Raw genomic sequence first — 27,853 nt, 5'->3', positions numbered from 1 at the left:
ATGTGGTTTTGTGTTGTCAGCTAAACAACACATCAACACCCTGGGCCACCAGCTCCAGATGAACCAGCACTGCCTGGACACGGCCTTCAACTTCTACAAGATGGCCCTCAATAAAAGCCTGACACGCGGCCGCAAGTCTGATCACGTCATGGCCGCCTGCATCTACCTGGTCTGCCGCACCGAGGGAACGCCTCGTATCCTTTCTGTAACCAATTGTGTTATGTGTGGATGAGTATATTCTGTGATCTAATAAAAAACTATTTCAGTCCGTCTTCTCTCATGGAAAAGCAAAAATTTACAACTAAATACCAAAAATACCAGAATCAGTACATATCATCAGAAACATTTCTAAATGAAACACCCTACAGTCTCTGGGATCAATCTGAGGAGTGTGTGCACCACTCCTCTCTAACTGCAGTGAGATGTTCTTGCATGTAGAGCTTATTCCACTGCTTCAATTTTAATATTTTTAGAAATGGTTTTGGTAGTTGATATCTTGAGCTAACGTTCCGGGTGAGAGGCGGGGTCACCCTGGACAGGTCACCAATCTGTCCAGATTGGCGACCTGGACAGATTGTCTTTTCTCTTGGGGGAGGAAAGACAACATGAGCTGTCTGTAAAAGATTCACATTTTTTTAAAAAAAGATGCTGGCTTAATGCAAACCTAAATGTTACAGCGGAGCATTATAATAATATTATTCAAAGTACAGGAAGAACTTTTTTGACTTCTTGATTAACATAGAACCTCTTTACATTTGGGCTCAGAGTGTCTTTGCCGTGCCGTTCCCGACTCGCCTGGCCTGTGAGGATGATTGGGTTACGCAACCGCCGGTGGGTTTGTTATTCTGATGAAAGAGGAGGGAGCAGGCACTGTGAGACCTTTGCTGCTGCGTTGTTGACTCAGCTTCTGTTTGTGTCTGTGTTTCTGTGTGGGTTCGTTTCTACAGGCCTATCTGTTCACGCGTGTTTGGAGGGGTAAGGCTGTGGTTAAAAATAGTTGCCTCCCCTCCTCCTTTTTCCACAGCTGGGTGAAGTCGTAGAGATGATCAGGACATAAACAAAAGGAGGAGGTGGAGGAGGAAGGCTCAGTCTTACCTGGAGTTGAATTTAATGAGCACCAACAGCATAGAGATGCTCAACAGTCTGGAACACAGATCCATTTTTAGACCTCAGACAATTATGCACACACAGCCAGTTCTTCTTCAATTTTTGTTCTTCTGGCCTTCGTTGTGTTTCCTTTTAACTTTATAGCGCTGACTTTTTTGCCGCTTCCCCTGTTATCCAGTAGAAATAACTATCAAGCACTTTGAACTTCTTGCCGATCTGAGTTGACGATTAAGAGGAACATTCTTGTAGGCAGCCAGCAGCATCTCCGTTAGCTATTTTTAAATTCCCCCAATGAGAGAGGTCAGCCCAGTTACTAAAAGAGGCCAAGCAACGCAGAATCTCTGAACTGGGATGCTACTGGGCTTTCTCTTGGGGGAGGAAAGAGCTGCTTAACATCAGCAGGTTGCTGTGGCCTTGATCTAAATCTGAACGTTTTGTTCCTCCTTGGAACCGCTTGCAATCAGAACAGCGAGTCTCTTGAATCCCACACATTGTTGGTATGTTTGAGAAAAATGAAAGAAGTACCTCTGGATGAAAATCTGGAGCTTGGACAAAGGAAGACTATAGGCCACAATCAAACATATTCTAAATGGTTGTTTTTGTTTAAGCTATTAGCATAGTAGATGCTCTTGGAGAACTACTGAGTGTTTGTTGGACTTCCTCAGACTTCTAAGTTAGTGTAAACTGTGACAGTCATTCTTTGATCTCCACAAATATTACGTTTAGTAAATGCCAGGCCAGAGAGGATAACACCTTGAACCACTGAGGACTGAGGAGGTTTTGAGGATCTTCCAGGTGTGTTTAGGGAGGCGGAAACTCTGAAGTTTGGAAACTGCGTTTCGAAGGCGGAGCTAGGTCCACCCAGGCGTTTGGCACAGATGAATGGTTGCTAAGGGAGATGAAAGGATTTCTCAAACATGAAATGAAAGAATCAAAGCACTCCAGGTATGTTTTTGATGAGGGAATAACATGTAATGATGTAAAGCTCAAAAAAGTTGTCGTATCAATCAATCAATCAAATTTTATTTGTAAAGCACATTTCAGCAGCAAGCATTTCAAAGTGCTTCACATAATTAAAATAAAAACAGCATGTGATATTGAATAAACAGTGAGAGGGAATGAGATTTTAAGAAAGCATTAAAACGGAAACGGTGAGAAAGAGAAATAAAAAGAAATTAAAAAGTAAAGATAACATTAGAGATAAAAAAAAAACATCAAGAACATCAAAGACATCAAAACCCACAGTCTAACCCTAATCTAGCCTTAAGCAACTCTAAACAGGTGGGTTTTAAGTTGAGATTTAAAGGCACCCAGTTTTTCAGCTGTTTTACAGTTTTCTGGAAGTTTGTTCCAAATTTGTGGTGCGTAGAAACTGAATGCTGCTTCTCCTCGTTTGGTTCTGGTTCTGGGGATGCAGAGCAGAACCAGAAGATCTGAGGGGTCTAGACGGTTGGTACAGCAATAACAGATCTTTAAGGTATTGTGGTGCTAAACCGTTCAGTGATTTATAAACTAACAACAGTATTTTGAAGTCTATTCTTTGAGCTACAGGGAGCCAGTGTAGGGACTTTAAAACTGGTGTTATGTCTCCATCTTCCTGGTTTTAGTGAGAACCCGAGCAGCAGCGTTCTGGATCAGCTGCAGCTGTTTGATTGATTTATTAGTCAGACCTGTGAAAACGCTGTTGCAATAATCAAAGCGGCTAAAGATAAACGCATGGATGAGTTTCTCTAGATCGTGCTGAGACATAAGTCCTCTAATCCTAGAGATGTTCTTCAGGTGATAGAAGGCCGACTTTGTGACTGTCTTAATGTGGTTCTGAAGGTTCGGGTCAGAGTCCATCACTACTCCCAGGTTTCGGGCTGATCGCTGGTTTTTAGTTGTAATAACTGAAGCTGTGCATTGATTCTGGTTCGCTCCTCTTTAGGTCCAAAGATAATAACTTCAGTTTTGTTTCTGTTCAGCTGGAGAAAGTTTTGGCACATCCACACATTGATCTGTTCTAAGCATCTATTTAGTGATTGGATGGGTTCAGAGTCACCTGGTGACATCGTGATGTAGAGCTGTGTATCATCCGCATAATTGTGGTAGCTGATCTTATTTCCTGTTATAACTTGAGCCAGTGGGAGCATACAAATATTGAAAAGAAGGGGTACTACGATTGAACCCTGGGGTACCCCACATGTAACATTTGACCTCTCTGATGAGACGTTTCTGATTGAAACAAGGAAATCCCTGTTTTTTTATGCAAGATTCAAACCAGTGGAGAGTCCGACCCAACTCTCCAGTCAATTCAGTAAAATGTCGTGGACAACAGTGTCGAAAGCTGCACTGAGGTCCAACAGAACCAGAACTGTGGTTCTCCCACAGTCTGTATTTATATGGATGTCATTGAGCACTTTTACTCGTACTGCTCCTTTAACCAGGAAAATCCAGTTGGGATTAAAAACCTAGAATCCTGGCCAGGAGGCGGCAAAGGTTACACAACAATTACAAATAGTTACACAGTTAATACCATACAAATAATAATTCTTTAAAACAGTCACAATTTTAAGAATTTACCTCTAATGCTCTGCCTGGATTTAAAGGTGCTCAATGAAATAAGTTTAGTTAATTTCCAGTCTTTTTGCAACATATGTAGACGGAGCAGAGTAAACAAAAGCCGTAGTTCCTAATTCTTTGTGAGGAAATGGGATAGAGAGCAAGAAATGATCATTTGAACACAGAGTGAAAATCAGTGTTTCTCTGTGTGATTGGATCACTGATGTAGGAGGGCAGCAGCCCAAGCAAGGCCTCACAAATAAAAGTGTACCAATGTCCCAACCTCCTGGTGGACAAAGAAGGCCAGTTCACTAGAGTGGAATGATGGGTCAAGGCTTTAAAGTTTGTAACAAACCCCAGAGAAACACGATGGATAGATAGGAGCAACTTTTTGGTAACAATTGTGCTGAGGTGTTCATATATAACAAGTCTTTGTAATCTAAAACAGATAAAAATGTTGCTGTGACCAGCTACTTTTTTACCCTTAAAAGAACAATGACATTTGTTTCAAAAGAAGAAGCCCGGTTTGGGTTTAATGTACTGCGTGGAGGAATGCAGTGATGCTGTGATGCATTGTTTTGTGGTGACGGCAGTAAACCAGCAGGACCGACTGTGAACCAGAGCCATGCCTCGCTCTGGTTCACAGCCGGTCCAGTCGCACAGTTTTACTTCAGCTGGAGGTGTTGCTTTTTTTTTTTATTGTGACCATTGGCTTTTGAGGGAAATTCAGCACGAAAATAATTATACAGTTGTGGTGTGTCTTATAAGTTTCTACCTCTAAACATTCACATTTTATTCCGATGATGGTGCTGCAAAGCTCCATAAAACGCTCATCATTTTATAGCAGTCAAGTAACTGCTACCTTCAGTTTCTATGAAATACTGCATATGTCAAAGATTATGTAATGCAAAGTTTGCAGGACATAATCACAACACACACAACCAGATTAATTTTATTACAGTCTGACTCTACTGTTGGGTCTTGATGTCACCTGTGTAATTATTTTTAAAGATAACTTTATTTATTGTTACTATTAAGCTAAAATCTCCAGCATGGGGAAGTGGGATGAGCTCGACTTTTCTCGACAAGAGCCAGGCTTTGCCAAATTGTGTTGTCTGTATTGTGTTTGCAGAAACATTAAAACTTGATGGCTAAAGGGTTGATCTCATCTACCTGAAAGGTTTTCATTGCTCATATGAACAGCTGTGCTTTTTGTTTTACATCTTAGAACAATTTGTTCTAAGCTGTAACTTGACATTAAGATAAACATCTGTAAGCTCACCACCCATCAAACTGGACCTTGTGTCCTTCCCGGTGCTGAGGAGCAGAACCCAGATGTGTGATTAGGGTTCTCCTGGTTTTGGTTCTCCTGATCGGTTGCAGGTTGTCCGTTAATCTCCAGGTGTCGTGTGCCGGGATTATGTTTTCCATCTCATCTGCACGCTTGCTAATTCTATTGTGAGGCCTGTTTCAGAGGAGCCTCGTTAATCCAGCCTGACACCCTGGAGACAGGTGCACCTGTCGCCACGGAGACACTGTAACCACGGCAACCAAATGTCTGCACCAGCTGAGCACCAGGAGGAAGAGACATCCAGAGGCTGATGTTGCCGAAGCGGTGTGTTTTTGTGTTTTGATTTTTGTGAAACACTTTTCAGACTAGTATGTAATTTGGCTTTTTTTTTTTTTTCTTTTTTTAAGACGTTGGAAATTAACATTAACCTCAATTTGTACAGGACTGCTAGACAGTCACACCAAAAGCAACACTTTAAGTGAGTTCATGAAAATCTTATGTTCTTCATGTCAGTTACTCAACTTCCTTTTTGGTTTGTTTTAGGGTGATTTCACTTTAATCCTTTTCGTTTTCAACCGTTATGTTGTAGATTATAGATGCATATTTAATCCTAAAATCCTTTGGGTTTATCAAAGTATTTCTGCGTTGAGTCCAGATGAGTTCAAATCATCACTCCTCTACTACCGTGCTTAAAAGAACTGCTCTGCATTGAATGTTGCTCATCTATTTATTTTCTCAAAATATTGTTTTAGAGAAAATATTGAAGTGAAGCCATCATCAGCCTCAGCTGTCCTTTCCCATCGGTGGTCAACCTTTCTGTGTCCCTCTTTTCATCCTGTTTGCCTTGACCTTTTTTCCACAGACATGCTGCTGGATCTCAGTGACATTTTGCAGGTATGTTATCAGTGCAGCGCTGTGAAAAATAATTTCATGTTTTAATGTTAGACGGTAACAGGAGTAAATACATAAACCTGATTTCATCTACTAACTTTAGTGAAAAGCTATCCGAAGAAATCTGGCTCTGTGGGGATGAAGGTCATTTCCCTGCCATTGGAAGTAGAACATTTAATCAATTTTCCAGAATTATTGACCTAAAACATGGTGCTATACAAGTTTTGGTTTTGTTTTAATTGAAATATTTGCACTACAAATTAGATTTAGAAAAATACTTGGTCAGATTTTGTGCTTTTTGCTGCGCATTTGAAATCAGTTTGACTTGAAAACCATTGTGACAAATAGAATCTTTTTACTGTGCCGTTAAAAAAACATACAAAATAAAATTTTGTTTTGCTCTAAAGTATATGTAAACTGCTAATGTTTTCCTCTTTTGGCTTTTACAAGGCTGACTAACCAATGTGAGGGTAATTCCATTATGATTTACTGAAACAATTGTAGTGTGCTTAACTCTAAAAATAAACATATGCTTCCTCTATTTCTTTTTCCATTTAATTGCCAACAAATGTTCATAAAGTGCAGAAACTGGCTCCTAGCCCCTCACCAGGTTGTGCCTAAAAGCAGCTCTTCCTCACCGCTTGGCCACACGTCTGTTCTGTGCAATAAAACCTGAGGTGTGTGTGTGTGTGTGTGTGTAAATTTAGAAACCTCCATTAGTCTACATATTTAATGGCAGCCGATTTGCAGTGAGTGGAGGGTGTGGTGGTCATGGTGGGACATTTCTTTGAGTCACAGCTGGTCAGGAGCTTTTATTTTTATGCTCCCAGCTGCCCTGCAGTAGATGGTGGCCCCTCCCCCACCCCCCACCCTATACACCCTGGTATTTGGAGGCTGAGGGTTGTCTTTTTGTGGCGAGGGGCTGAGAGGGGGGTGATTAATGCTGGGTGTTTGGGCAGCTGTGGGCCAGTTCCATTCCACTACTTGTGTTTTTTAGTGGATCCACGCCCAAGCCACTTGATCTTTCTTGCATTATCTGAATGACTGTGCCACATCAAAAAAATTTCCTTTAAATATCAGCTGTCTTCTGCAGCTTTTGTGAGGCGTTTTCTGCGTTTGTGCCTGTTGCTGTGCAAAGAAATCTCTGGATGACGAGATGTGCCGGTGGATGAACTCAAGCTCTCCCTTGCCACAAACTTCAGCATCATCACTGTGACTTTATGTGATAGAGATCAACTCTCAGTGGCTCAGGATTGTAAAATGATTAAATTTCTTACAAATAAAAATATGTAACTATGCAGGCGTTTTCATCCCATTCCGCTCAATCACTCAGTGGATTAGTTAAATTTTCTAACCTGCTGATCAAACAGGGTTGATTTTTGTTCACTTGAATAATGGTAAGAACAGATTTCAGTTGTTACTGCAAATGTTTTTTTTTATTTATTCTTTGTACTTTAGAGGTTGCTACTCACCACAGGCTTGCTTTTTTTCCCCTGTAAAGATCAGTTTTTAATGCTCACATTTTTATGTTGGCATATGTCTCCATTTCCACGTTTGAGTCTAAATTCCTTGCTGGAATCCAGGGTCCCTGCTGACTCCCTAGGGTGCTGCAGTGAGACTCCATCCATCTGTCTGGCCTGGACGCCTGGCCCTCCTTAAGCACCAGGAGGTCTGAGCAGACTGTCTGAAGGAATGGCAGAGCTTTCACTGGAGGTCATGACCTTATTCTCTAGCCTTTGCTGCCTTCTGCTCCAGATTTCAGCACTGAAGCCCCCCCTCCTGCCCCAGGTCTTAATTTTGGGCTAACTTTGTTACATCTGGAGGAAGATGGTAGAATGTGGCTCTGTCCCTTTGTTATTCCACAGTATCCATCAGTATGTCCTTTCAGAGGGTGGGTTGGGGGGTCGAATTTACCGCAGAGCCTTCTGGATGGCCAGTGGGCTGAAACACAATGAAACATCTGTGATGGGCGGTCCCGACGCAGACGATTGTACTGCCCTGCTAGACTTCACCCAGCTCCACCCACACAGCTCCTCCTGCTTCCATCAGCTCCACAAAGTTTCAAAGAAACTCTTTGATCCCCTAATTTATTCATTATCAGTGAGAGTGATGTTTGAAGTTTTTAATAATGCCACAAACAAAATGGCATGGCAGAGATTTATTTAATGGCATGAGGATGTATTTATCAGACTAAATAATTTAAGGGAACGTTGTTGTTTTTTGTGTCCAGTTTGGAGTTTGATTTTATTTGACATGGTTGGTGTTTGTATGGAAAAGCAAAAAGGGTTGGAAAATATGAGTATTTTCAGACTTTATTGTGTATCCTACTGCCGTTGTGCTTCCCTCAGTCTTCTCAGATTCATCTTCTCACAGATTGTTAAAGTAGCAGTATTATTTGTTTTCCAGCTACATAGTGTCATTTGTTGCACAATCAAGTAATTATCACCTCAAGTTGACAAAGTGATCAGTGGCAGGAAACTGAAAGCACCTAACTTTTTTGAGAGTGTTTCAAAGCTGGGATGAAAACATAAGAAATACTCCAAATAATGAATTCTGGAGGGTTTGGTTTACTGCTACAGAGTTATACAGGCCATGTTTGAGGGAGTTCAATCCATTTCTCTGTCAGCTGGTATATTGTTATGGATTCCCACTGAATTGCTCCCATACTTCACTTTCATTGTGACTTGATGAAGAAATATGTTCTACTTTGGATTCTTGTGTCTTATTTTGAATTGTTTGGTTGCTGGTTGTTTTTTCCTGTTATTTTTTATGCTGTGATTAAACTGACAGAAGAAGCCCAGCCTGGATGTCTAACAAACTGTACACATGTCTTAAATGTTGCCTTTTTATAAAAAAAGGTTTTTGAAGAAGTACATTCAGCTCAGATGGAGACTAGTTAACAACTTTGTATCGATTTGAATTGCTACAGTCTGCTTTTCGGGAAAATCATCTTCCAGAAATGGGATTTCCAATGATGTTGACTCATTTACTGGCTGTAGATACACAGTCAGCTCCTGTTCTTGCTGGATCTCACCGATGCTTTTAGTACACTAGACGACCTCATTTTGCTTGATAGAATCATTTCAGTATCTCAGGAAGATATCACTAATCATATTTTTCTTGTATTTTGCACCATTTGGTCTGATTCTACCATAATGTGGGGTAACCTCTCACCTATATATGAATATGTATGTGCATTACAAAAATTGATCTGAAAGATCTGGACCACTCATTGCCTTTTACTTGACCTGTACATAAAGGACTGACGAGCTCAGCCTTTTTCCATTTGAAGAATAAGAGCAGATCAGATGAAATCTGTCCAGATCCTCATTCATGTCCATTTCTTAAAGATTAGACTATTGTTAGAAACTTTTATCAGGTTTACCCAGGAAGATGCCTCACACAGCAGAACACAGTAACAAGGTTTTTTACAGGTAGACGTAAGTTCTCACAAATCGCTTCAGTTCAGAAATCTCAGCACTGGCCTCCAATAGAGAGGAGAGCAGATTATAAGGTAACTTTTTAGCTTTACATCATGTTATGTTATTCCCTCACCAGAAACATTTCTGCAGTGTTGCTTTGATTCTTTCATTCGTTTTTGAGAAATCCATTAAATTCCCATGGCAACCATTAAGCTGTGTTAAACACCTGGTTGGACCTGGCACTGCTTTCAGCTTGTAATCCCTTCAGACTAGCCAGCAGCATTTAGCAAACACATGGTAGAACTGTACCTCTGCTGAGTTCATTGTAGGAGCTACTTCTCAGTGAACGCTGGTAAAAACTTGGTTCCTCTATTAAACTTTTAGCAATGTTGTGGTGATTTCCTGAAGGTGAAGTATCCGAGCAGGATTTTTTTTTTAATCCCTATTTCAAGGCATTAAATTAATTTACAAGGGGAAATTTCTTTTAAGTCATTTGATATAGGTAGCATTTTTTATAACAAGTGAAGTTAACATAGCTACTTCATTGTGCTATAAAATGGCACTCATCACACTGCAATTTTAGTCAAGTTTGCAAAACTAAAACAGACTTTTATTTGAGTGCCTTTTGCTTTTTAATTACATATGTGCTAGCCTGTTACTTTTTATTCATCGTCTGTACAGGACTTTGACAAATTAACTTCCTATGTTTCTCGTCCTCCCTTCCTTTAACTATTTTCTCTGCAGAAACTGATTTTTTTTTTTTTTTTTTTGGGGGGGGGACACTGCTTACTGAGTGATTTTACTTTCTAAGCCATGGACAGCTTTTAACCGAGAGTGAACTCACTCAGCAGTAAAAAAAAAAAATCAAACTAAATGGGTGAGATTGAAGCGGTGCAAACATCCCTCTAAAAGCTAACTAACCATGTATCTAAACGTAATATTTGTCAGTATCGTTTTAAGTTGATATTTAATTTCCTCACGTTGGTGGTCAGCAGTGACTCAAGTGGTAGAAGCTCAATAGAGGTGGTCCTGGAGGCTCCTGGTTCAAATCTGGTTCCTTCTTGCAATAATTACAGGGGTGGGATCAGGAATGGCATCCAGCATAAAACGTCCGCCAAGTTTGTGTGCGCACAGCTGTGGAGTGAGGCTGGTTAGCTGTGGCATCCCTGGTGCAGGAGGCGCCAGAAGGACAACAGCAGCAACATGTAATGTTCTTGTCCTTTGGGCCCTTTAAGATACAAATATGAACTCTTTACTCTTAAAAAAACACTATAACTAGCTTTTTTAATGCTTGTTGCCACCTTAATATTATACACATTCCAAAGACTGACTGCCATATTTTGTACTCTGGAATAGTTCAGTGCAAGGGACAGTAGCTTTCTTTCATTTCTTCCACAAATAATTTTTCTTGAAAGTTTTTTTTATTTATTTTTTATTTCTGGTTTTGGATATTGTGGAGCTGATTGATCTCTCCAAAACTTGCATAATACCATCAGGTATTATTAAATGCATCAGGCCTGTCATCTGATGGAGATACTCTGAAGACTGCTGTTTTCAAGCATGGAAGGGAAAAACAAGGGACTGTGTCCAAAGATACAGTCGATCGCTTTATTGTGTGGTGTTGGAAACATTGCCTAATCTTGAATTTGAACATAAAAAATTGTTTCATTTGAAGATTACAGAAGAAGCTGTAACCACGATGATGGTTTTCATCATGGGAGAAATGAAGGTGATGGAAGAGTAACACTACCTCAGTGATCTCCCAGGCCATGGACCAAACTGGAGCCTAAAGAGTAGTTGAGCGGGAGCTACCATCAGAGAGCAAATTCTCTGATGGTTCGTAGATTTTAACAAGATCTGAAACATTCTAAAACTCTTCAAACTTTTTGGATAGTGGAAGTTTAAAATGTTTAAGATTGGAGACAAGAATGTTCATCGTTATGACGAACCATTTTTCCTGTTTCATGCTTGGCTCAGGTCTGTAAAGGTCATATTGTTGTAGATTTATAGAAGTAGAGCTCTGTTCATACTGAAGGAGGCCTTAGGTCATTGTATAAATCAAAAGTTTAAAAAAATGATCAAAACTAAACATTGCTAAAATGTCAGCAGTCCACAGTCATTCAGGAAGAAGTGTGTGCAGTCTGACCATGGGGCACATTGAGATTTCTAGTTGAGATGTGGAAATTCTACCTGCTGGGGGAAAAAGGTGCAGTAACAGAGTGCAGCTCAAATTCTGTAAGAGCTCAGTTTTTAATTGGTCATGTTCATGTGAAATGCTTTCACACTTTGGTTCATTTGCATAATCTGATTGCTAAACCAGTCTGGGAAGCAAAGGAAGCTTCCAGTCTGCTTCACACAAACACTGGAACTGGTGGACCAAATGGTCTGAAGCCAGATTAGAAGTCTGTCTGTGGCTTTGGGCGGGTTCAGTGGCTTAGTCGATACTGTACAAATGTTTGTTAAGGACGTAGGAAGATCTAACAGCACCAGGTTTTCACATGTCTAATCAGTTTTGTAACAACTTGTTTATGTGTTTGTTCACAGGTGAATGTCTTTGTGCTGGGAAAAACCTTCCTCGTGCTGGCTAAAGAACTTTGCATCAACGCTCCAGCTATAGGTATTGATTTTCACTTCATCCTCTTCATTTAGCATTCTATCTTTTTTTACAAGGCACTGTAGCTTCAAACTGCTTGATGTAGTCACAACCACAAACGTCAGTCTATGTTACAGAATAGATGGCACAAATTAGACCAGAAATGGGAAGTGGAGGGAAAAAGCTAACAAGAAATTTTCAGGGACCGAATTGTTTGTTCATTTGGATAGTTTAATACGTTTCTTTTAATAAATGTATAAAAGGTAAAGCTGTTAATGCATACGATTACTGTAAAAGGTTTAACATGTTAATATTACATAATGCTGATTATCCTTCACTACAATAATATTCTGATTATCCTTCACTACAATAATATTCTATTACCGTTTCAATAAAATAACTGAGATGAATGAACATTTCATCAATATTCTTAATCAGAGATGATCAGTTGTTCTGATGGAGTAATCGATCTTTTCACTAAAATAGGCTGCAGGTCATTCCTCCTTAACCAGGGGGCACCATAACCCCCTCTTCATCCCCACAACACAAAGATTTGCATCTGTTTACGTTAGAACTTTAACATTTTATTATGAGGTGTGTAAGCATTCTTGGACAGAACACATCAGTTTTTAACAGCATCAAGCTGCTAACAGTTGAATTGTATTTTACAAAAGACAAAAAATGTTTGTGAGGTTGTCCTCTGAAGTGCAAAGCCACCGTTAGTGAAGAGTTTCCGTCTCTCCCTGTACGTCTACTCAGAACCCTACATTAAGGTCGCTCCTTGTGGAATATTGCTGCTATAACTGTAAGAACAACATTGTATTAAACTACGTCTTAAAGCAGTCTCTACTCACTCCAGGTTTGATTACATAAGCACAGTATGAGTGTTGGTTTCCACAGCAGATGCAGCCCTTCGACACAAGCAGCAGAGTAAATAACCTTTAATCAGCACTTAAATTAAAAAAAAATATTAACCTTAAATTAAATAGAATAAAACGGCTCCCGTTGCTTTTAAAATAGTCTCTGGAGGAACTACGCAGGCTAGTTAATGTGACGTTAACAGAATGTCTGAATGCTACATTAGCTTGAAGGCTAGAAGGCGGCGGCAGCAGCTCAGGCGTAGAACACCAGCTCTGGGATCTGCCCTCCCTGCACGCCCGTCCCGTTGGTGCTGTCCGAGGAGCACTGGAACTGAAAAGTCACCTTCCCACATTGCACCTCCGTCATGCCCTCCTGACCGAAGTAGCTCAGCTCGTTCCCGTCCAGCACGGCGCTCACCGTGTAGAACGTGTCCTGCTCCACCTGGACGGGATGCTCGAACCACACAGGGAACGTGCTGCTGGAACCGTCCGACACGAACTTGGTGCGGTTCTGAGCCAGGGTCGCCCCCTGCCTCTTCAGCTCGATCTTCACGGCGTACTCGGCCTTGCCGCCGCTCGACCCGTACAGCCCCAGCCCGGCGATGAAGATCCTCTTGTCCACGGCGAACTGAATGCTGTCGCATCGGCCCCGGTAGCGCCACTGGTTGCTACGGTAGGCGGACGACTGGAAGCGGTGGCACTTCTGCGGGGACAGGCCCTTCCTCGGCGTCAGGGGGAAGTCTAGCATGGGCTTCTTGGCCGCCGTGTACCACAGGAAGACGTTGTGAGTCTCCTTCAGGGTCAGGATGTCGGACTGCGCCGCTCCGTTGGCGAACTCCTCCACGCTCATGGTGGGAATCCGCACCAGGAACAGCACCTTGCCCAGGACGTTCCTCTTGTTGCACGTGGTGGGCCCCAGGCCCTGCCTTTTGCATTCCGCCGCAGCCCAGTTCATGACCGCGTCGAACACCACCACCTCGTCCGTGTTGAGCGTCTCCCTCTGCAGGATGATTTCCAACGTCTGCAGGTCAATCTCGCAGAATCCCTCCGAGCGCAGCGCCAGCTCGGCCTGGGCATCGATGACCTCCCAGCAGCGCTGCGTCAGCTCCGGCTCCTCAAACAGCCGGCTCTGGGAGAGCAGTACGCAGGCGTTCTTGGCCTCCAGGCTCGTCTCCAGGAAGGTGACGCAGGCCTTGGCCAACGCCGGGACGATGTACTTCTTGGCGGCGTACAGAGTGGCCAGCACTGTGTCCGCCTCCAGGTCAATCTCGTCGCTGTACAGGTATCTGAGAGCAGAAAAAATATCACCAAATTAGGATAAATGTAGGTGCTGAAAGATGCAAATCTTTCAGTGTCTAGTGATTCAATTCCAGCTTTGAACGTCACGATTCAATTCACAAACTATTTTTAGTTTGGATACCAATTTTTCTATTCAAACAATATTGAAATTCTGTTTAAATCATGTAACTGAGAGGAAAAGAATGTAAACTAGAGATGCACAATATATCGGAACTAACATTGGTATCTGCTCGATAAATAAAACTACACCAATATTAAGCAACTTCTCCTTGGGGTTCAATAAAATATATTGTATTTTATTAACCACCGATATTTATTTCCATCTTGTTGCTGTATGTTTCTGGTCATTTTTTCTCCAAGGCTCTCAAAACAGTGGCAAAATGTATATAATATCAGTAAATATCGGTTATTGGCCATAACAGCAATATTATCATGTGTATCAATATCAATCCCAATTTTCATATTGGTGCAACCCTACTGTAAACAAAAGTAATATTTATTTAAAATGACTGTGATGTTCCATACTGTATTTAATTTCATCAGTTTATGTTTAAACAAGAATAGGCTTGTGCATCAAATTTAGTATTTGGTTAGCTTAGCTACCCAACTTTTTCTTAAATAAATGAAATGAATGAATTATTATAGAATAGTAACGTTTATTCAAGTAATCATGAACTCGTTCAGTATAAACAAAGTTAAATATTTCAAGCAGTTATTGCTGATAATTTTGATTATTGAAAACCAGAAATTCCGTGTTTTTTTTTATCTACATATTACTGTACGTCAAACGAGTGAAAAATTAATACAGAAATGTGACCTCCTACACTGTCATGAAGAGAATTGCTGACTTTTCAGTTGTCGAGCCTCTCATACACCCACACAGAGGGTCAGCCAGACAAGATCAAACAAGGAAAAAGCTGATTGTTCAGTCCTCTAAAAGGGATGCTAGAAAATGGTGGCCTGACTGAACTCCCTTAGAGAACGCATGATGTGTTGCTAAGAGGAGGATGAGACATCTGAGCCAACAACACAGGCGAGTTGAAAGCTGCCATTAGAGCTACCTGGGCTTCCTTACAGTTTCAGCGGTGTCACATTACCTCAATAGCAAACTGATGCAATTATTCATAACAAAAAAAAAACATTCAGGCCAGACATTATGTGAATATACTTTGTATATTAAATACTGAACTTTAGGCCAGATTGTCATGATAAGCCTAAGTGATTAAGTTAAAGGAAACTAGACTTCTTCTTTTTTTTCCTTCAAGACATTTCGCCTCTCATCCAAAATGCCTTTGCCTTTCTTTTGGATGAGAGGCGAAATGTCTTCAAAAAAAAAAAAAGAAAAATAGTCGAGTTTCCTATTGCTTGAGCAATTAGGATAATCAGAATGAGCCAAAATAGAGTCGATTCAAAACTACTTTAACTGTGTAAAAAGGGAAATGAAATGTTCTGCTAGCTCACATCATCCAAGTATCTTGAAAGTGTTCTACAAAGGATCTGCAGTAGCAGTCAGTATTACATTGAATCTAAACAGGCCTCTGACTGAAGAGTGTTGCAGAATGGCTGTCTCATGACAGTAATGCAGTAGTCTGCTAATCCATTGCATTTGCTTTTGCTGCTCCTCTTTAAATGTCTGTCTGACTGTATGGTTAGAAAGCCGGGAACAGAGAGACGTTGTAGTCGGGTAGGTCGTTCTTGCCTAGATGTTTGAAATATATCACTCTGTGTCAAGTGTCTTTATAAAATTAGTTTCACTTTTTGAATCAACATCAACAGGTGATACACTATTATTCAAAGCTGAGCGCAAAAAAATATGCTATGTTACATTAAATTATGTAACTTCTGTTAATATGCATCTGAAGATGGGAAACGATGGTTGAGGATTTCTAAGTCGTGAAGAGAAGCCCAGCATTTCCAGAGCGTAATCGCTGCCTCTGCTCTCCACTCCCAGACCTCTGGCGTTTTGCCTCCGCCTAGCTTCGTTCAGATGAGTAATGACGCTCTTTGAAGTGACGCTGACTGCGCTTTGTGATGTGGGCCTCTGCTCGGTCATGTGTGGCTTACTTCAGCAGAATTAGAAAAGCAGCAGGTTCCACATCTGGGATATGGATTTCCGACTCCTCCTCGGCCAAATCGCCGTAAAACATGGCGCAGAAGACGGAGCTTCCCACGGCCAGGACGTACTGGGAGGAAAACAGGAGACGCATTAGTCATACCTGGCTTTTTATTATTAAAGGCAAACAAAGGAACAGAAATAGCTGTGAATCACACACATGGTTTTACCTTGTGAGCAGGTATTTTCTGTGACGCCCCCAGGGGCCCCACGATGAAGTGAATGTCAGCCATCAGCTCATTGTTAAACATCAAGGCATTCCTGAAAGACCAAGTTTCACAAGTGAGACACAGGATTGTATAACACCAGTTGCTGTCATGTTAGATACAGATGCCAGTTAGTGCATAATTTAACTGTGAGGCTTTCTGTTTCAAAAGTGCTTATATTTAAAGCAAAGATGCACCAACCAATCAGATCATTTTTTAAAGAGCAAATCGGTGATTGTAGATTCCAGTACTAAAAAAAATCTGATCATTTCTCATTTATTCAATGCATCAAAACTAAGAACTCCCTTTTTTGTCTTTAAATGTAAATCTTTAAATAACAGAAATATTTCACATTGTTTGGAGAAACCCCACAACTTTTCCCACCTGTTGCTTCTGAAAAAGAACAATGTTATAATATTATTGTTTCAGCAGTAGTTGGATTAATTGTTGCTTTGTTTTACACAAACCCATGTAAAAAAAGTAGGGATGCACCAATTTGAAAATTTGGACCAATTTCAACATCCGATATTAACACTCATGATGGCCGATGTGTTATATATATATATTTTTTTCTACTCTTTTGATGTGTAAATCAACCATACTGCCTACATTGATTCTTTGTTTTAGCTGAGCATCCCACAAACCTGTGCTGCTTCGTTGTCACATGGCCAAACACATATCACAAGGCTAACCCTCCCTATCCAGAATCTGATCAAACTACCATCCAAAACAAACTTCACATAAACGCTTCCAAGTTGCTCTGATAACAATGATCTGTAGTGTTCTTTTGAGCTAGATTGGTAAACGTTGGCAGCCTTTAAGAGTTCAGGCTAGGAGGATTACACTCAGACTGCTGTTTGCTAGCCACAGTAGTCACTCAGATACTGTGGCTAAGAATTCAAAAGTCTAATTTTGTATTTGCTTTAACATACGAGCAAAACCTTGTTTGTCTCTCTTGTAGACATTGCCACATCACCTCTAGTCCCCTAATAAACAAATCTAACATAATTATTAGAGCATAATAAAAATGGTAGTCCTGCTGTTGTCTCTTTATTAAATACTTCAGGGTTCTGCAACCTTTGCAATCTAAAGAACCATTTTTACCTCCAGTCCACAAAAATAAAAGATTTAGAGCCACAATTATTACCTGACCTTTTGAATTTATGGTAAATATATATACCTGAAATCTGTTATTTTTAAAGAGCAATCATTTTATTCCCATTTTTAGGTTTTAATACAAAGAAAAACATGGCTACATTTAAGATGATGATGTTTGCACATAGTTTCTAGTCTAATAAGAAAAATAGATGCGCATAAAAAAGACTGTCACTTTGTCATTCTGTTGTGAAAATTAAATGTAACTATTTCAAGCAAAAAAAACAAACAAACTGCATCTATTTAAAAAAATTCAGACGTTTGCTTGTCGTTTTTTTAGACAAAGTTTTTAAGGGCTTTGTGGACGGACCAAAGAGCCACTTGGCAGGTTGCAGACCTCTGGAGTACTTAAAGAGAAACTTTATTATTACACTGCTTTAAAACTGTAATACTGCATCAAAAGTAAGGAGCCCAGAACTCGGTTCAGAGCCCGGGTTTAGCAGCGGGGTCTACCTCTCTCTGAGTGTGGGGTGGCTGCATTGCCAGCTGGGTGGATCTACGTTGTTGTTGTTGATGTTGTGCTGGCTGGTCGGAGTGCTGGCCGCGCTGCCGCTGCTCAGGCCGCCGGTGTTGCCGTTGCCTCCGCCGCCGCTGTTCGCCAGGCACACCGCCTCCTTAGCCTTCTCCGCATCCGCCACCGTGGTGCCGTTGGCCAGGTTGGTGCTGTTGGGTCCGGCGGCAGAAAACAACTCCGCAGCCATCTTCGTCGTCTTCTCCTCCTCCTGCTGCTTCTTCTTGGTGCTCGACAGGGATAAAGTCAGGATCTCATAACATGCCGGAAGCCTCCCCGGGAGCTTCTTGGACTTTTTCAGTGTTTCTGGAAGCAGTAGCAGATAAGTCAAACACCTCATGATCCGGCCATGATGGAACAAGCTACAGTCTGCCGTTGGCATCGGCACGAACGGCAGTTCTCCGTGTTGATGCCCGGTCTACTGGCTCGGTTTTCCGGGACGTGCTGTACTAGTATGTCCTGAGTGGAGAATTTGGGGATTTTTTTATGCATTTAAAACGTCATCCAGGAATATAAACATCCGTCCAGGTCCGGACTAATGTTCCCCATCCGCTTCCATATAAACACTTTAGCTCCTTTTTTTGGCGTTCAGCTCATCCTCACTTCCCTGGAAATTGCCCTCATTTGTTTTCCCTTTTCCAACGAGAGTAATCCGGACAGTCCTGCTTATTCCCCCGCCTTTCCTTTGCAGTAATCCTCACGGATAGTCCTCCGTGTTTTTCCGTGCAGCCGAACACCCAGCCTGCCGGGACGTCACGCCACATCCACGGCCATCCCAAATAAATGGGTATTAGTCTTGAGTTTTTGGTCTCTGCTCTATTTTTACTGCGTTTTTTTCTCCGTCCCGATCTCCACTGACGCCCAAGGTTCGATGAGAACCAATCATATCAAGGCATGGCGCTAACGTAAGAACTGCAGAAGTCCCTCCCTCTGCTTCCTCCGCAGAGTGCGTCACTGGTGGCGGGCGGGGTGGGAGGGTTCGGGGGCGGTCGGGTTCTCCTCTGGCGCCTCAGAGAGTTGAAGGACCAGGGGCGGAGGAAGAGGCAGCGCCTCCCGGGGCACACAAACATCCTCCAAGCCCAACCAGAATTGGATTGTTTCCACTAGTCCTTTCTTTCAGTGCCGGTATTTAGACCAGACTTAGTGGGGGTCAGGGTGGGGTCGTTTTTTCTCAGGGGCACAGAACAAAAGAAAGGAAAATAAAAAAATATTCTCCCCCTCTGCCACCCCAAGTAATTTCAGCAGTGGTGGAGAAAGTACTCAAAAAATTTACTTAAGTAAAAGTACAAATACACAGACAAAAATGTACTCAAGTAAAAGTCAAAGTACCACATTTACATTTTACTTATGTAAAAGTAAAAAAGTACAGGTTTTTAAAAATACTTAAGTATTAAAAGTAAAAGTACTTGCTGAATGCATTACCTAATCGCTAATATCATTAAGTGTACCGATCATATGATCATATGCCACAGATAAAGCATGTTTTTATTGCGTTTACTCTGTAACATAGTTTAGACTTAGATATATGATTCTATGCATCATAATTTCAGGGATGGAAACATCTCGTCTCCTGTCCTAACATAACATGAACTTCACTTTTTTTGCCACACATTTATTTTGAAAGAAATCCAACTGGCAGAGGAGGACATGGAACCAAGGAGCCACGTAGCAGAGTTGTAGTCTGGACCACTGAACCCAAGACCAAATCAAAACCAGCACCCCGTGCTACATGACAATAAAATTTAGTGCACCTATCAAAATTGCTTCTCAAATTGATCTGAAAGATTTACTTTCCCATAAAAACACCTAGATATTTAATACTTAGAGCTGAAATAAATGTAACCAGTGACAATTCAAACTCTTCTTCATTCTGTTTTGCTTTCATCTCTGTGCCACAATACACACAGGTCTCCTGCCATCCCTAAAGAAATAACGCCCTGTGCGATTGCCCATATTGCCAATGTCAGAAATAATAATTGTCTGCACCATTGCAATTAACAACGCTCAACTATGAACACTGTCCAAGGCCCAATAAGCAAGATGTAACCAAGCAGGAGGAGCACCATGACTGTTATCATCCTCCCTCCTGCTGCAACGTCTGCCACCATGACAGGTGACGAAAACAAAGAGCAATGAGCATGCTCTGCGTTCTTACGTTCTTGTTTTATTTATTCGCCAATTAAATATAAAGATATTTTAATGAAATAAAATAGCTACTGCAGTGTACACAGAGCATTACAAGAACAAAGAACGGCTCTCAGTGAGGCTTCAGCACTATAGGACTTAGTCAAGATCCGTCCAGAAGAATCGGATCGTCCATGAATGTCATATTACAATATTGCACTTTGGTCACAGCGTTGTCCCATATCTGCGACATGTCAGTCATGCAGATGCAACATGTGTCTCAGTCAATACAGCTAGCTTTGCTAGCATCACGTCCACGGAGCTTACCTTTCTTTAAGCTTTCCTTCCAAGTGACGTTAAAAATTGGACGAAGTCCCCACCGTCTGTGAAAGCGAAGCGCTGCTGATTTTACATGTCGCCATATCTTATGATTTATGTAGCGCTTCCGTACTATTATATTACTGACGCTCAGAGAAAACCACTGCGCATGTCTTGGAGCTCCGCGTGCGAGTAAAGGTGGAGCCGATGGGTGACAACAGACACTAAGTCACGTTATTGCTCGGATTTTACGGCGCCACCTTAAATCCCTGAACTTCACATTTTAACGGAAAAAAAACACAACGCGACTTGGATGTAACGAGTAACGCGACAGTTTTGTAGAAATGTAGTGAAGTAGAAAGTACAGATACTTACTGTAAAATGTAGTGGAGTAAAAGTAGAAAGTATCCATTATTAAATCTACTTAAGTAAAGTACAGATACACGATAATTGTACTTAAGTACAGTAACGACGTACTTGTACTTCGTTACTTCCCACCACTGAATTTCAGAAGCATTTTAATCCTACAACCCCCAATATTTTTTTTAGAGTTCAGATAGTTTTGCTTCTGTCTTCATTTATTGTACTTTCTAAAGCTTTTGTTTTGTTAAAAAAAAAAGGTGAATTAATTGACCACTTGATAGTTTCATGGTCCTGCCCTGTATACTAACAGATGTGCTACCAAAACATAATTAATTAATAATTTAAAATTTAAACAAGTAATAATACAATTTAGAATGGAAAATATTCCAATTCTTCATGAAATTTGTTACCTCTAAACATGCAAATATTAGCTGGTGGGCGGGTCTCACATGGGAATCTAACTGAGCGAACCTCCGACCAACAAACCGTTTATAATGCTCCAGGTAGTGAAGCATTAATCATCAGTCAATATTAAGGCAAAGAAGATGGGAAAAAATGTAACAAGTCATACATCAGGTCCATGAAGTTATTGCAGGAAACCACCTTCAACAATCACATACCCCCATCCATCCAGTACATCATGGATTGCAGTTTTAGAGACTTTTAGTTTTGAATTAAGGGTCCAATGTTGTCTTGACTACATTGCAAGTTTTATGCTCATCTTGGGTTTGATTGAAAGGGGCAATTCAAGTTCTCTTTCTTAGAGGCATTAAGATAATGTCTGGGTAAAATTTGGTCCAGAGGAAGGGATTGTGCATTAGGGTAAACTGGTGTCTTTTTTTTTTTATCTGCCTGGTTTTTAAGTTAGATTTTCCAGTAAAACGTGGAGCAGTGGTGCAGACGTAGCATTATTACATGATGATGATGATGATGAGGAGGAACGAATCAGCCTCAATCTTATTACCAGCTGACTAACACAGCTTTCCACTGCACTCCTTTGTGAGAAAAGACGTTAAATTCAAACATATTTATGTCCGCTGTCATAGCTTGATGAGACAAACTACTACTTCTGGCCAGAGGGAAATAAAAGATTGCTTCTCATTTTAGTTTCTCATTAAAATTGTGATTGCTGCATTACTTTCAGAGGCAGGAGGTAAATAGAACCCACAAGCAAATTAACCATCAGCCATGCTATTGGCTGTAAAAGTAGAAAGTCAAGATTTTTATTAATCTTATATTTTTCTACTTTGACATGGCACAGTTGATATCCACTTTAAAGATAACTTTATCCAGAGCAGCTGTTCTCAAAGTAGAGTAAAAAAAAAAATTCCCTTTTTTTCTGCTTTTATTGTATCACACTTGCATAATTCATATATAAAAAAACTATAAAGTGAGACATGACCTGAATACACTTGTATTTTTTTTTCACATTGCACTCTTAACAGATTTATGTAAGATATGTGATATCTTGAGGCAAAAGTAAAAGGACCTAAATGTCCTCAAGAGGACCCAATTAATCGGATTAATAAATCGCTCAAGTTTAATTGTATTGCACATTTCAGCAATAAGGCAGTTCAAAATGCTTTACATCATGAAACATAAAAATGTCATACAGTTACCAATTGTGAAATCAGTAACAAACTACATTTTGTCAAGTACCATCATCACAATCGATACGCATCAAATATGTTGGTCAATGTTCCTGTGATGATGGTTCGAAGGCAACTCTAAACAGGTGATTGTTTTGCCTTTATTTATTTATTTGTTTATTTATTTTTGGAACTCAGTGTTTCAGCTGTTTCTCAGTTTTCTGGAAGTTTGTTACAGATTTGTGGTCCATAGAAGCTGAATGCTGCTTCTTCAGGTTTGGATTCTGGGGATGCAGAATCCAAACCGTCATAAATCGAATATTGAAATAATTGTAAACTAATTTAGTAATTGATTAATTAACTGGAGTAAACGGATTAAAAACAATGTCGTTTTTTGAAAGAACAATATACACAGAGCACCAATTAGTTTATTTGCATCTTTTAATGTATTTAAAGAAAAAGGCTTAAATGTGCTATTTTATTTGATTAGTCGTCAAAATAATTTATCAATAACTAAAACAATCAGTAGTTGTAGCCCTTATCCTCTATATGCAGCTTGTTGTTGTTCAGGTGAACACCTTGATCTATTGACTCCTCCACCATCTCCACTTCTCCCTTGGTGGAAGTAGTGTTTCACATATTCCTGTTTTCACCCAAAGCAGCTTTTTCCTGATGCTAAGGGCTTGATGTGGCCCTCAACCCTCCGAAAAGTGTTTTAAATTCAGTAGGGCTGCTGTAAACTGTGCTTAGTAATCAAGTAATCTATCTCTTCTTCCAACAATTACTCGAGTAATCAAATAAAATATTGGTAAACTTGTATCAATAATTGCTCAGAAAAATCTGAAATTCTATTCAAGGTAACAAATAAAAAGCAGCTGTCTCACAAAGACAGTTTTTTTTTTTAAACTGTACATGCTCCAGTCTTTACGTATTCATCTTCAGTCAAATTAATAAACTCTCACTTTGCACAGCCTTATTATAGGCTCTGTGTCCAAGTTAGTGACAGGATCTTTGGGTCCTACGTCACACACTGAAACGGATATTCCAGCTTTATACACACCATGGTGCTCTCCGCTACCTATTTGTTGGAATAGTAGGAAAATTATTTTCCGATTCGTCTGTCAAGCTAAACTTGAGCAGCCCGCTGTGTTCTGTCTACCTGCATGCGTCTCCGCTCCACCTGTATACGTACACCCACTTTGCCGCCGTTCGCTCTGGGCCACCCACTAGGCAGGAGTTCACGAAGGACGTCCAATAAAGAGAGGCCATCTTATCATGCCAGTCAGTGTACGACAAAAACCCAGACATTTTCATCAATCAATGAAATCCCACTGAAAGAACGTGACAAGTAAACCTGTCTGGGGAAAAGAGGACATTTGGTTAGCCCATGTTATGCTAATAGCACTTATCAGTTGTAAACATCTCTTTTTTGGAAGTGAGACTTTTGCGCATGCGCAACACAACAGAGCGTACTAAACGGTAAGTGTAACGAAGCCTCGAGGAATTTCCTCTAGGCAAATTCCTCTACTTTGTCTACAGGAAATTTAATAATGGAGGTTCTCCAATAATTCACTGAATTGTTACAACCGTAAAATTAATTTAAATCATGATATGTCACGAGTGGCAAACTGTTGTTTTTGTGTGCAAAAACTGCAAAAACATTTATGAGGGTATTAGAATCTTTCAAAGTCCCAGTTGAAAAAAAGTTTTTCTTTTTTCCTACCCAGACCCATGCCTTTATATACCCCGTTTCACCCAAATGCTGGAATTTGGCGAGAAGAGCCGCGAGGTCTCCATGACGGCACTGCGACTGGTTCAGCGGATGAAGAGGGACTGGATGCACACGGGAAGGCGGCCATCTGGACTCTGTGGAGCAGGTAACCACATGAGGCAGCAATAGAGAAGTACGCTCTTTGCTGTGGAAAAGGTTGTTCTTTTTTCCCCCCTCCAACAGAGTACTTTATGAAGCAGCAGAAGCTGAAACATTTAAAGGAGGAACGTAATTACTGCTCTGCTCTTAGTTCTCCAACAACAAAGTTGTCTTTAATGAGCTGCTTAAACCACAGGTCACCAGACGGCTTTGCAGAGGCCAGCAGTGTTCCTGATAGAAGAGACTCTCTCACTCCAGCAGAGATTTATTTGTTAGTCATTTTTTTACTGCTGATTTCATCCATTAAACACCTCTTAGTGGCACTGACAGGATCAACACACACAGTGTGTGCCAGCATAAGATGCTACCGTTTGAGCAGCGTTTTCCTGAAGTAAGCAGCTCTTTTGATACCAGGGTTATTGTGTGGTCTGCCAAGGCAATGAAACTAGATTTTTCAGTGTAATTAGCAAATGTATTCATCTCTCTGTTCACCCATTCATGCTTTTGTCAACCTTCCATCCACCTTTCTATTCAGCATCCATCTATTTACTTTTTGTTCAACTATTGTTCATCTATTATTCTGCCATTTTTCATCTTCCATTTGTCCATTTTTCATCTGTTTATCAGTTTCTGAATTTGTGCATGTTCCATATTTGATTATGAAAATATCAGATAGAATTGTGTGGTGATATTTTGTATTTAATCCTATTTATGGGTAAGAAAGGTCTTAAAACACTAGAATATTCAGACTGAAAAAGTGACATTTTGTCATGAAAAATGTCTGGAAATCTCCATGTTACTGTGCATCCTAAAGCTGCTGTCACATGGTTTCCTATGTTGTCATTGCTGGTGGGTTCAAAAGCAACTGTTGCATTGTGGATTCCATGCCTCGATTTTGTGTGTGGGTTTTGATAAGCTACTACGGTAAAACTAAATGGAAAACCAAAACAGTTTGCCTCCAAGTGGTCAATTAAATGTTAGCTGAATTTAAACAGTAAGAAGTTTCACTTTCACTCTTAGCCATTCCCAGAGGTCAGTTGCAGAGGTTTTAAATGCATTGTAACACAATGTGACGGCAGCAAATCTCTCTTTATTGATAACTACAACTTACAAGGCAACTGAAAAACTCTTTGATGGTAAGTTTTGATTCACACAATTAACTGGAACCGCAAAACCATGTTGCCACCCAAATTATTAACCAGAACATATCATGTCAGGACTCGTATAAAACCATTGTGGATTGGGTGGACTGGGTCACATTCAGAGGCTGTTGTTTCTTAAAGCGGTAGTATCATGTAAAATCGACGTTTTTGGGTTTTACATCATGTTATACACTGTTATTCCCTCATCAAAAAAATACCTGGAGTGTTGCTTTGATTCTTTCATCCATGCTTTAGAAATCCTTTAATCTCCCGTGGCAACTATTCAGTTGTGCAAAATTCACCTTTGAGGTGCAGCTCCTCCTCTGAGCTGCAGTTTCCAAGATTCCACCTCACAGAGCAGTCCAACACACACACACACACACACACACACACACACACACACACACACACACACACACACACACACACACACACACCGCGACTGCGCCAATCAGCTCCTTCAGATTAGCCAGCAGCAATTAGCACCTGGTGGAACTGCACATCGGCTGAGCTCATTATACAAGCTACTTCTCAGTGCAATGCATGTAAAACATTGTTAAAGGGTTAACTGAGAAGCCATGTTGTGATAACTTCCTGAAGGCAGGAGCCTCTTGAAAGAGACAAAGGCCCAATTTCAAGGCGTAATATAAAAATGTTTTTAAAGTGTTAATTTAGATATACAGTATTTCTATAATAGCTGAAGTTAACATAGTTAAATGGAAAATGTATGATACTGCCCCTTTAAGGCTTAATGCAGCCTGAGACCTTAATGTCCTTGAGACCTTTACTGGATGGTTAGCTGTCTGAAATTTAGGGTCCTTGGATTTTGCTTTGTTTTTCAAGGACAGTTTCATAACTTTCATACGACTCGTGTGACTCGGGAGGCAGAGTGGAGTCTCCAGGTTGTTTGTCACCATCAGTGGTAAATAATACTGACTATGTGCTGGTGAAACATTGTAACTTACCATAAGATAAACCTGCCTTCCATTTCTCTTCTTCTCTTCTTCCCTGGTTATTGAGCGTTCCGGTAAACTGTGCTTTAGTTCCTCCCTTCTTGCTGAGTCAGAGCAACTCTCCACCACCTCCTCTCTGTGGGCACTCTCTCCTAACGTCCTCCCTCCTTAGGTTTCCATAGTCAGGGCGGCTCCTCACCTCCTTACCTCAAACTCTCTCATCTGCCTAATTGTCTCTCTGCATGGCTCTTTCAAACAGACACCCCCCAGTCACCCAATGGTGGCTGGTGAATAAACTTCTTGGTGGGCTGATGTACCAATAGATTTCCCTTCCCCGTATAAAGATTCAAATGAACAGTAGGAAAATGACTAAAATTTCACAATATATTTTTCAAACAGCAAAACAACATGAAGTATTAAATTAGTTATAAGTACAAGGTCTGTTTAGTAACTTACTTTGTCAACAGCTAGCAGAATTGGACTCAAAACTGTGTAAAATACCAAACCAATGTATGATTTTCAGGAGTGTCACTAGATTTTTAGGACAAGGGAGGCTTAGCCCCCAGAAGATGAACAGAATGTGAGAAAGAAAGTGAGTAAAAAGTTTTTCAAGCAACAACAAAAATGGACAAGTTCCACTTTTTAAAATGTGTGATTAAAACTGAAGAGAATAAACTAGAGTGTTTCAGAAACAACTGAAACACTCTAGAAACTATCACGGCTACAAACATAAAATTAACCAAGGAGTTGAAGAGATAAGAATCTGCTCTGCAAAATCACAGAAGTCGTAGCAACATTTATCATATGAGCATTGGCATTATGCTAGCCAGAGCAACAGAAGCATCAAATAAACCACAGCAACTTTCATAACTCATAATCATCAAAGAACTGACACCAGCTGATGAACAGAAAAAGTAAGCAGCGGAAAAGAGCAGATCAATATGGAAAATAAAGCTAATAAAACACGCTGAAGAACATGAGTTGTAGCTCACCGGCCATCTGTAAAATCCTCTGCATTTTCATTCAAGGAGGAGAATTTGGTGCAAGGATTCCCTAGACTGCAGTATTCACCATATGAACTTTATCACCATAGTGACGCAAAACATACTGGTATATCAAGGGCAAAATTCTCAGCGCTCAAAGACATTAAATTAAACAATGCTGATTGGCTAAATGGCTATTATTTTTACCATAGCAACGACACATGATTGGCTATTTTGCTTCATTCCATAGCACCTCAGAAGAGAACTGTGGGGATTCTGACAGACTGTTGAATTATTTTATTGACTGGGCACTTTAAGCCAACAGTCCTCCCTTTTGGCCTAGAGGTCTGGAGTTTAAAATTTTCCAAGCGTAAAAACTTTTATGCGAAATTGAGGAAGTATTTCAAATTTTGCCATGTCCATCTGTCTCTGCGTCTTCCCGTTGATTGTTTCCCAGGTGTGTCTCGTTCCCTTGATTACCCCGTTGTGTATTTAGTCTCACCTGTTGTCTGTGTTCTTTGT

The 27,853-nt window shown here is 40.6% G+C and overlaps 2 protein-coding genes across 3 annotated transcripts in view; one reads left to right on the top strand and one right to left on the bottom strand.

Annotated features, from left to right (window-relative positions):
* brf1a (BRF1 general transcription factor IIIB subunit a) overlaps nt 1–27,853 on the top strand; it is a 66,909-nt gene that overhangs the window by 10,239 nt on the left and 28,817 nt on the right. The window contains exons 4-7 of the mRNA XM_081603156.1: nt 21–194; nt 5,802–5,833; nt 11,797–11,869; nt 24,111–24,260. Coding sequence (XP_081459282.1) covers nt 21–194; nt 5,802–5,833; nt 11,797–11,869; nt 24,111–24,260 — 429 coding nt within the window. The remainder of the gene's footprint in view (nt 1–20; nt 195–5,801; nt 5,834–11,796; nt 11,870–24,110; nt 24,261–27,853) is intronic.
* LOC103458136 (BTB/POZ domain-containing protein 6-B-like) lies at nt 12,408–27,458 on the bottom strand. 2 transcript variants are annotated; one of them, XM_008398730.3, is made up of 5 exons: nt 27,341–27,458; nt 17,932–18,295; nt 16,288–16,378; nt 16,069–16,187; nt 12,408–13,991 (listed from the first exon to the last, which is right to left on the bottom strand). In XM_008398730.3, the coding sequence occupies exons 1-5, from the start codon at nt 27,369–27,371 to the stop codon at nt 12,959–12,961; spliced, it is 1,638 nt and encodes a 545-aa protein (XP_008396952.2). In that variant the 5' UTR covers nt 27,372–27,458; the 3' UTR covers nt 12,408–12,958. The 2 variants fall into 2 exon arrangements, with proteins under 2 accessions (XP_008396952.2, XP_008396951.2); XM_008398729.3 differs by lacking the exon at nt 27,341–27,458 and having other exon boundaries at nt 17,932–18,863.

The sequence above is a fragment of the Poecilia reticulata genome, chromosome 22 (assembly GCF_904066995.2).
Source record: "Poecilia reticulata chromosome 22, P_reticulata-male-v2, whole genome shotgun sequence".
In the NCBI taxonomy this organism is placed as follows: domain Eukaryota; kingdom Metazoa; phylum Chordata; class Actinopteri; order Cyprinodontiformes; family Poeciliidae; genus Poecilia; species Poecilia reticulata.
The sequence above is the reverse complement of the archived record's forward strand: the minus strand, read 5'-3'. Positions and strand labels throughout refer to the sequence as shown.